General features: G+C 50.1%; 2 protein-coding genes across 3 annotated transcripts; both read left to right on the top strand.

The window, feature by feature from the left end:
• The first annotated feature begins 475 nt into the window (after window positions 1-475).
• Window positions 476-4,439, top strand: LOC112895026 (lycopene epsilon cyclase, chloroplastic). Its single transcript, XM_025962889.1, has 10 exons — window positions 476-784; window positions 2,054-2,225; window positions 2,332-2,467; window positions 2,567-2,780; window positions 2,940-3,083; window positions 3,168-3,275; window positions 3,351-3,447; window positions 3,529-3,657; window positions 3,801-3,933; window positions 4,033-4,439. The coding sequence occupies exons 1-10, from the start codon at window positions 476-478 to the stop codon at window positions 4,196-4,198; spliced, it is 1,608 nt and encodes a 535-aa protein (XP_025818674.1). The 3' UTR covers window positions 4,199-4,439.
• Window positions 4,440-4,659: 220 nt separating this feature from the next.
• Window positions 4,660-7,765, top strand: LOC112895024 (U-box domain-containing protein 35-like). Of its 2 annotated transcripts, none has more exons than XM_025962888.1 (5): window positions 4,660-5,103; window positions 5,211-5,314; window positions 5,489-5,610; window positions 5,726-6,218; window positions 6,309-7,765. In XM_025962888.1, the coding sequence occupies exons 1-5, from the start codon at window positions 4,899-4,901 to the stop codon at window positions 7,647-7,649; spliced, it is 2,265 nt and encodes a 754-aa protein (XP_025818673.1). In that variant the 5' UTR covers window positions 4,660-4,898; the 3' UTR covers window positions 7,650-7,765. The 2 variants fall into 2 exon arrangements, with proteins under 2 accessions (XP_025818673.1, XP_025818672.1); XM_025962887.1 differs by having other exon boundaries at window positions 5,486-5,610.
• Window positions 7,766-9,345: the final 1,580 nt, after the last annotated feature.

Raw genomic sequence — 9,345 nt, 5'->3', positions numbered from 1 at the left:
ACCGACAATGACGGTCCAGCCCAATAAATGCTCCAATAAGAGTACAGCGCCCGGCCATCCAAAGCGATCCAGCCCAAATCATAGTACAGGGCCCCCGCTTCTCTCCAGCCCAGCTCAACTCTGGAAAGCACCACGTCCACGTCACTGACACGCGGGACGGGCAGCGCAGCCGATGAGTCACGCCCCCGACGCCCTCGCTCCCAAAAAGCGAAAACCATATCCACGCCGTGTGGGCCCGGGGCCAATCCACATCCACCACGTGTCATATCCGGGATACCCCCTCCCACCCCGTCCCCGTGCCTCTCGGCCTCTCCCTCCGCAACGGCACAGCAGCAGCGGCTAACTCGTCCGCTTGTCTCTCCTCGCCGCCGCCGCCCTCCTCCTCTGACGTCCAATCACCGCGCGCGCAATTCGAAGCAGGTGAGCCGCGCCGGGAGAGTGGGCAGCGAGCGGGAGCCCGAGGAGTTGCGGCGCAATGGGGCTCTCGGGCGCGGCGATCTCCGCGCCGCTCGGATGCCGCGGGCTGCCGCGCAGCGCGTTCGGCGGAGGCGGCAAGGCGCGGGGGGCGGAGGCGGAGAGGTGGCGGCGGGCGGGCGCGGGACGGCGCTCGGGCGGGGCGAAGGTGAGGTGCGTGGCGACCGAGAAGCACGACGAGACGGCGGCGGCGGTCGGCGTGGAGTTCGCGGACGAGGAGGACTACCGCAAGGGCGGCGGCGGCGAGATGCTCTACGTGCAAATGCAGGCCACCAAGCCCATGGAAAGCCAGTCCAAGATCGCCTCCAAGGTGATTAGATTACTGATAATTCTATTAATTCTCTAATCAATTTCTGTGCTCGTTCTAACAATCATGACTACAGATTTCGTCCCCTTTTCTTGAACTAGTATTTTGGGATTTACTAGAAATGGAACTTTGATTGACATGTGGGAGATAAAATCAAATACACCGAAGCTATCTGTTTCTCATTTACTAATTTCCAACCACACCCCGTTCTTTGTATCTGAAACGGAAAGTACAATCGTAACAATTTTAACTAACAGTATTATTCAGCCATCAATAATCGAACTTTACCTTTTCCAAGAGAAAAAACGACAGCCAAGTAAGTTATGGTAATCTCTTAAGAGGATAGTAAAATATTGCACAATTCAGTATGGAACCACACGATCGTCGTCCTTCAGCCGTACAGTACTTCACGTGCTTTGGCTACACGGACGTCCATGGAAATGGGTGGTCGCCCAGTCGTGACTGCTGGGCATGGCGTTTAACCTTCCTGGCCAGTGGCCACCATGGTTTTAGGTTCTACATGACTACTTGGGTGCCCATCTCCTGTTCGGTTGATTGACACAGTTTATCACCGCTTTTTTTTTTCTAAAACAACTATGCCCTTTCTGAAGTGTACAGTTTAAAAGTTCTCAAATGCATTTGATCATGAAACTGACTGTACCTTATCAGGAACTGTCAAGAATTATGTCTGTTTGGAAGTGAACATTGCGCTGTACTGTACTTGGCTACGACTTTGACAAATCTAATCAGGAACTGTCACAAGATGCTGGCTATTGTGATTGGTGGCGACAAAGACTGTTCACATATATCTCCGGCCTATTGTAGGAAAATAAATCACAGCCACACGTACTTGGGTGTTTGCACATGACTACCATCTCTCTCTTTTTACTAGTTCCACCCATGGTATGATGTTGCCTGATTGCACAGTTATGTTGAATTCACTGGATTGCACACACATGGGTATGGCAATTCCAATCTAATGTGAGACAGTTTGACTTTGCTTTAATTTAAGCAGTCAAGTGGAGTAATCTAGGAACAAGTGACCCCCCAAAATCATGCCATTTTTCCTAGGACTTCCCAGACTTTGACCGAAACCTTTGCGCTGTAAACTATGTACACATTCATGATGTTTGAGTTATTACTTTTACTGTAACCCTATATTCTTACGGGATGAGGTATTTTCTTACAGGATTAATTAGCTAAAAATCTTAATGGCATAAAGAATGTTCATTGTACCAGGAAAATGAATGTGGTCTTTTATTTTTCTTGCAGCTGCTGCCCATATCCGATGAAGATTCAGTACTCGATTTGGTTATCATTGGCTGTGGTCCTGCCGGTCTTTCTCTAGCTTCAGAGTCAGCCAAGAAAGGGCTCACTGTTGGTCTTATTGGCCCTGACCTTCCATTCACGAACAACTATGGTGTGTGGGAGGATGAATTCAAAGGTATTGTATTATCGTCATTGCTAGAATGAAGAATTTTTCTTAATAGCTTTATCAACATAATTTACCTTGATGATACTCTTCTTTTTCCCTCTCTTTTGCTGTCCAGATCTTGGTCTAGAGAGCTGTATCGAGCATGTCTGGAAGGATACTATTGTCTACCTAGACAATAACAAACCAATACTGATTGGCCGTTCTTATGGCAGGGTGCACCGTGACCTGCTGCATGAGGAGTTGCTGAGAAGGTAAATTATTATGTACCAATACTGGGATTCAGAAGTTTGAATAACCAAGCAACGTGATATAATAAAATTGACAAGCAGAAACACTTAAATAATTGGCAGATGTTATGAAGCTGGCGTTACATACCTCAACTCAAAAGTGGACAAGATCATTGAATCTCCAGATGGTCATAGAGTAGTCTGTTGTGAAAGGGGCCGTGAGATACTCTGCAGGCTTGCCATTGTTGCTTCGGGGGCAGCATCTGGTAGGCTTCTGGAGTACGAGGTTGGAGGTCCCCCTGTCTGTGTACAGACTGCATATGGAGTAGAAGTTGAGGTACAAAGACTGAAGAAGCTGTTACTTTCAACTCATTTGTTTTATCCTCCATTTCGTAATTTACATAAAATCAGTTTGCTCATTCTCGTTCTCGAGAACGATCAACATTGCATTTGGGTACTAGTTATTTCTTCTTTCAGAATGATTTGAAATTTTCAGGTGGAAAACAATCCATATGATCCCAGCTTAATGGTTTTCATGGACTACAGAGATTGTTTCCAAGAGAAATTCTCACACTCTGAACAAGAAAATCCAACTTTCCTGTATGCTATGCCTATGTCGTCCACGCGAGTTTTCTTTGAGGTCTGTATGGAACTTTTATTACCTCTGATTCTGCCACCAGTACTTCCCATGCTTCAAAGTTTCCAATCAAATATTTTATCACAGGAAACATGTTTAGCCTCTAAAGATGCGGTGCCCTTTGATGTACTTAAGAAGAGATTAATGTATCGATTGGATGCGATGGGAGTTCGAATCCTTAAAGTTCACGAGGAGGTAAGAAGTTAAGGGTCACCAGGACATTCATATGTGTTAAATGAAAATAAACTGAAATGCTTAGCTTGGTTTCAGGAATGGTCCTACATTCCTGTTGGAGGGTCCTTACCGAATACAGATCAGAAAAATCTTGCATTTGGTGCTGCAGCAAGTATGGTGCATCCTGCAACTGGTATGACAAATCCTTAATTTTTATGCACCATGTCCTTCCTTGCAGTCTTGCTGATATTCACAGCGTTTTGAAAATTCATAGGGTACTCAGTGGTCAGATCTTTATCTGAGGCTCCAAGATATGCCTCTGTAATATCCAATATCTTAAGGAACCGAGTTCCTGCACAATATTTGCCAGGAAATTCTCAAAATTACAGCCCATCAATGCTCGGTAAGTATTCTTCTGGTTTTTCTTCAACTTGACTGGTCCTACTACTGTACTATTACATAACTTCTGGACAAGTGCAATTTTACTGTGTAAAGTTCAGATGAGTGGGCAAAACTTTCTTCTACTAATTAATATTGATGCTTCAGCATGGAGAACACTATGGCCCCAAGAAAGGAAACGTCAACGATCCTTCTTCCTTTTCGGATTGGCATTGATAATCCAACTGAATAATGAAGGCATACAAACATTCTTCGAAGCCTTTTTCAGGGTGCCGAAATGGTAGTTTCACTTTTGCCATTTTTCAATCTATTTCCAGAGAAATTCAGTGTACTTATGTTAACCATTTCAAGTTTTGACAACCACTGTTCTTCCCAACAGGATGTGGCAAGGGTTCTTGGGCTCAACCCTTTCATCGGTGGACCTAATACTGTTTTCATTCTACATGTTTGCCATAGCTCCGAATCAGTTGCGAATGAACCTCGTCAGACATCTCCTCTCTGACCCGACAGGCTCAACAATGATCAAGACCTACCTGACCTTGTAAAACCATGTCACCAGTCTGAAAGAACTCTAGAAACTGTACAGTTTTGTAGTTGTACATAACTTAGAGGGGGATCTGAGGGTTACTTTTTTTTTTTGCTGTTTGACAGCGGGTGGGTCTCGGGTCACTGCTCTGTTTGTTTGCTATAGTGATGGGATAGGGAAGTTGTGCATCCTGGACGAGCAAGTAGAGAGATCAGCTAATGGTCATGGTTCCTGCATTGGCCATTTTTAGGTCTCCGGCTCTTGTTTTTGTTTCCATCCCTGTCTGCTGTTTCAAGGCATTTTTACATGCCATCAATTACACCCTTATTTTAGCTAGGTTGCTCAATGCCAAGTCAAAATGTCTTTTTTTTTCTCCAACAACCTTTGCAAATGGGGAAAGAGAAAAAGAAGATGTGCAAGAATAGTATGAGGCTGTCCTTGCTCCTGCCGCCATGGCCCAGGGCATTTAGTTGCGAGATGTAGAGGAGGGATCGGAGAAGGCCTGTGCAGGACACAAAGGTTGGAGGCAAGGGAGAGAGAGGAAGAAAGGGCAGGAGGAGAGGCGGAACAACCCGTCTCCCTCCACCTCTCTGCCTTCTTCTCCCGCGCCCCCCATCCTCCCCCATCCATCGCACGAACGCACTGATCGGCCGGCCACCGGCGTCCATCTCGGTTGGCGTGGCCGCGGCGGCCTGTCGCAATCACCAGGCGGTGGCGCGATGCAGGGAGGCCCTCTGAGCCCGGACGATTACCGGGCCGCGTCGCCGCCGCCGCTGCTGCACCAGGCGGCGCCCACCATCGTCGTGGCCATCGACCGCGACCGGAACAGCCAGCTGGCCGCGAAGTGGGTCGTGGACTACCTCCTCTCCAGCGCCTCCCACATCATCCTCCTCCACGTCGCGGCCCACCACCACCCCTCCAACCGTACGTCGTCCCCCGCCGTAGCCATCGCCGGCGCACGGGCACCTTCATGTCTCTACCTTGATGCAGCGGCGGCGGCTGAGCTGTGGTTTCGTTGGTGATCTTCGCAGATGGATTTTCCATGGCGGAGTCGACGCATGGGCCGCACGGCTCGCTGGAGGCTGAGATGAAGGAGCTCTTTGCCCCCTACAGAGGATTATTCAGCCGGAATGCGGTAAGTTGAGTTCTACTGCAGATTGCAAAGATACCACCATTGATCGATGAGGTCGATCGATCGATATTGATTGGAAAAAGAAGATCGAATCGATTGATGAAAGAATGGAATGCCATGTGATGCGAGTGATCTTGTGGCTGACGGCACAATGATGGATGCATGTTAACACAGCAGGTGGACGTATCCGAGGTCGTTTTGGAGGAGCCAGACGTGTCCAAGGCCATTCTAGCTTACATCACTGCAAACAAGATCCAGAGCATTGCGCTCGGCGGAGCATGCAGAAATGCATTCACCAAGTAACTAACTAACTCATATATAGAGTATTCTCCGTTTTTTTCATGGGATTTTCCGTCAATTTTTCCATCATCGTTCTCATTCAGCAGCGATTCATATATGATGCGTCTCGGGCAGGAAATTCAAGAACGCGGACGTGCCGTCGACCCTGATGAAGTGCGCGCCGGACTACTGCAACATCTACGTCGTCGCCAAGGGCAAGTCCGTCAACGTCCGGCTCGCCAGGTGCGGCGTGCCGCCTTTCGGCGGCGCCGACATCCTTCGCGACGCCGAGTCCCTCCGGGGGTCGGCGCTGTACGCGCGGCGCGGGTCCAGGGGGTACCTGCCGCCGGCGACGCCGCCTGACGCGACGAGGCGCTCCGTCGACGGCCGCACCCTGCCGGAGCTCACCACGCGGCCGCCGTTCCGCGAGCGATCGCTCGCGGGCTCGGCGACCAAGAACCTGATGCCGTTGTCCAAGGACCACTCCGACGCGTCCATCCGGTCGGCGAGGCACGACTCCCTCTCCGAGCTCGACTTCGGCTCCTCCATGGACTTCGGCGAGAACCTCGACATGTCCACCACACTCACCGCCAGCCCCGGCCATGAGCCCATGTCGCCGGCATCCGGCGTGAGTAGACGCACTCATGCAGTCATTCATGCGTTGTTGATTTGATTAATTTCTTGACACCAGCGTCGCTCATGATCTACGCGTGTGCAGCAAGCGCATCGGGAGCTGGAGGCCGAGATGCGGCGGCTCCGGCTGGAGCTCCGGCAGACGATGGACATGTACAACGCGGCGTGCAAGGAGGCTATCAACGCGAAGCAGCGTGCCAAGGAGATGCAGATGCTGAAGCTGGAGGACGCGCGGCGGCTGGAGGAGGCCCGGCACGCGGAGGAGGCGGCGCTGGCTCTGGCCGACATGGAGAAGGCCAAGTGCCGAACGGCCATGGAGGCCGCCGAGGCGGCGCAGAGGCTGGCCGACCTGGAGGCGCAGCGGCGGCGCAACGCCGAGATGCGCGCGCGCCGCGAGGCCGACGAGAAGGTGCGCGCCCTGGACGCCATCTCCAACCACGACTTCCGGTACCGCAAGTACCACATCGACGACATCGAGATGGCCACGGAGCGCTTCTCCGACGGCCTCAAGATCGGCGAGGGCGGGTACGGCCCCGTGTACCGCGCCTCCCTCGACCACACCCCCGTCGCCATCAAGGTGCTCCGGCCCGACGCGCACCAGGGGCGGAAGCAGTTCCAGCAGGAGGTGGAGGTGCTCAGCTGCATCCGCCACCCCAACATGGTGCTCCTCGTCGGCGCCTGCCCGGAGTACGGCTGCCTGGTGTACGAGTACATGGACAACGGCAGCCTGGAGGACCGGCTGTACCGGCGCGGCGGCACGCCGCCGATCCCGTGGAGCCAGCGGTTCCGGATCGCGGCGGAGATCGCGACGGCGCTGCTGTTCCTGCACCAGACGAAGCCGGAGCCGCTGGTGCACCGGGACCTGAAGCCGGCCAACATCCTGCTGGACCGCAACTACGTGAGCAAGATCAGCGACGTCGGGCTGGCGCGCCTGGTGCCGCCGTCGGTGGCGGACAGCGTGACGCAGTACCGGCTGACGGCGACGGCGGGCACCTTCTGCTACATCGACCCGGAGTACCAGCAGACGGGGAAGCTGGGCGTCAAGTCGGACATCTACTCCCTTGGCGTGCTGCTGCTGCAGGTGGTCACCGCGCGGCCGCCCATGGGGCTCACGCACCACGTCGAGAAGGCCATCGACGCCGGCACCTTCCACCAGATGCTCGACATCACCGTCAAGGACTGGCCCGTCGAGGAGGCGCTCGGCTTCGCCAAGCTCGCGCTCAAGTGCACGGAGATGCGGCGGAGGGACCGCCCGGACCTCGCCACCGTCATCCTGCCGGAGCTCAACCGGCTAAGGAACCTCGGCATCGCCTACGACGCGCGCATGACGGCCGCTGCCAGCTGCGGCGGCGGCGGCGACGGCGGCGTGCACGCCAGCGTGAGCTCCACGACGCTGGGTGGCTCGTGGAAAACGGCGGAGAGCTAGCGGTCGACTTGCTTGTCAGTTAGGGAGGGAGATTTTTGTACTTACGGGGAGGGTTAAATCCAAAAGCTAAGTCTTGGTGTATGCACAGTTCTGTGTATGAGAAATACTAACACGTCTTGCAGTGCTGCTTGCTCTGCGTCTCTTATCAGTTCAACTTTTGATGAGGGATACATCCATCAGTCCACGTTTGGCCTCAAACTCTAACACTAGACAACTTCAACCATCAAAATATTCAAAGATGACATTTTTGGTCCTTTAGCTCAACTAAACTCAAGTAAGCTAATTTACAGCTCACATAGTGGGTTTTGCGATATAGTATCATGGTTTTTCACTCAATGTGGCACCCATTTGGACTTCTTGTGCTAGCTGCTGTGACCTCCTAGATTAATTTAATTAATAAAAATAGTGGTGGAGCCCACGTATCAGAGTTACCACCTTCAGAATAGACATCAGAGACTAATGCTGGTAGACCTTTTGGAGGAACGAAAGAAGAGGCTGATGAACTCATTTGTAACTAGGGAAATTATTCCATACACATGCTTTAGAGTCAACATCACTACACATTTGTTACATGTGTGGTTAATTTTTTAGGTTGCCATTCGTGTGCATGCGCCCCCTAAATAGTGCTGAGAAAAGTCTGCACAACTATAGCAGATGTTTGAAACAAGATAGTGCAAATACTATCACTTGGATATTGGATCACCAGAAACCCATTTTACATTTAACCATGTTGCTTGTGATGCAACAGATCAGGTTAGCTTGTATGCAATATAAGTCATATGCAATTCTTGTTGTTGAAGTGCAATTAACTGTTGAGTTTGCATTTGCATGAAGAGATTTTCAGGGTTGTTGGTTTACCAATAGTTGAGAAATGTATGGCTAGGCACAACAGCTGTTGTATCTTTTCCTACGGGTTGGTACTCTTTGAACTTTGTTTTCGTTTCGCATGTAAATGAAGGACTATTTTCCTAGCTTTTAGCTTTTACATTGTTTGTAGACGGGAAGTGGAAAAACTCACACAATGCTCGACAAGAACATTAATTTGGAAGTGGAGCCTCATACGGACAGAGGGATGAGCCTCATATTTTCGAGTTCCTGTTTGCAAGAATGAAAACAGCATAAATGAATGGTTTCCCCTCTCTATGGCAACCTATACATACATAATGTCATAGTTATTACTGGTTATATGAATTTTTATCCCCTTACTATAGTCTCGTTTATTGTGTCTAATTCAAAATTGCTAGAATAAGAGAGCAGGAGCGGTGAGAAGCTCTAGTTCTCATTCATATGAACAAATTATATATAGATCTTCTTAATCCCTCATTGACAAATCTTCCTGTAAGCTTTTACATTGTTACTTCAAGTCAATAAGACTTTTAAGTGTGATAGCATCATTTATAGTGAGTTTTATTGCATTAAGCAATTAATACATAGATCCTAGATGATACAAGAAGAGGATTCTACGTAGAAAATTTGACTGAGGTTCTAGTTGGATTTGTCAGTGATATGATTAATCTTTTAATATAGGTATGCACATACATTTTTTACGGTATTTATTCTTTTCAATATCCTCTGCTAGAGTCATGTCAAATATTAATTGTGCTTGACAAAACCTACTTTGGGGTCCCATTCATAGGAAAGTGGCTATGACTATTATGAATCGTATTGCAGTAGGTCCCATAGTGTTTTCACATGT

The sequence above is a fragment of the Panicum hallii genome, chromosome 5 (assembly GCF_002211085.1).
Source record: "Panicum hallii strain FIL2 chromosome 5, PHallii_v3.1, whole genome shotgun sequence".
Lineage (NCBI taxonomy): Eukaryota > Viridiplantae > Streptophyta > Magnoliopsida > Poales > Poaceae > Panicum > Panicum hallii.
The sequence above is the reverse complement of the archived record's forward strand: the minus strand, read 5'-3'. Positions and strand labels throughout refer to the sequence as shown.

What these genes read in the sequence shown, in the direction of transcription:
- LOC112895026 (XM_025962889.1), top strand. Translation starts at nt 476, where the DNA reads ATGGGGCTCTCGGGCGCGGCGATCTCCGCGCCGCTCGGATGCCGCGGG. An exon ending in CATGAGGAGTTGCTGAGAAG is followed by an intron (nt 2,468 to 2,566) that starts GTAAATTATTAT and finishes AATAATTGGCAG; the next exon opens with ATGTTATGAAGCTGGCGTTA. An exon ending in TTTTTCAGGGTGCCGAAATG is followed by an intron (nt 3,934 to 4,032) that starts GTAGTTTCACTT and finishes TCTTCCCAACAG; the next exon opens with GATGTGGCAAGGGTTCTTGG.
- LOC112895024 (XM_025962887.1), top strand. Translation starts at nt 4,899, where the DNA reads ATGCAGGGAGGCCCTCTGAGCCCGGACGATTACCGGGCCGCGTCGCCG. An exon ending in CCACCACCACCCCTCCAACC is followed by an intron (nt 5,104 to 5,210) that starts GTACGTCGTCCC and finishes TGATCTTCGCAG; the next exon opens with ATGGATTTTCCATGGCGGAG. An exon ending in GATTATTCAGCCGGAATGCG is followed by an intron (nt 5,315 to 5,485) that starts GTAAGTTGAGTT and finishes ATGTTAACACAG; the next exon opens with CAGGTGGACGTATCCGAGGT.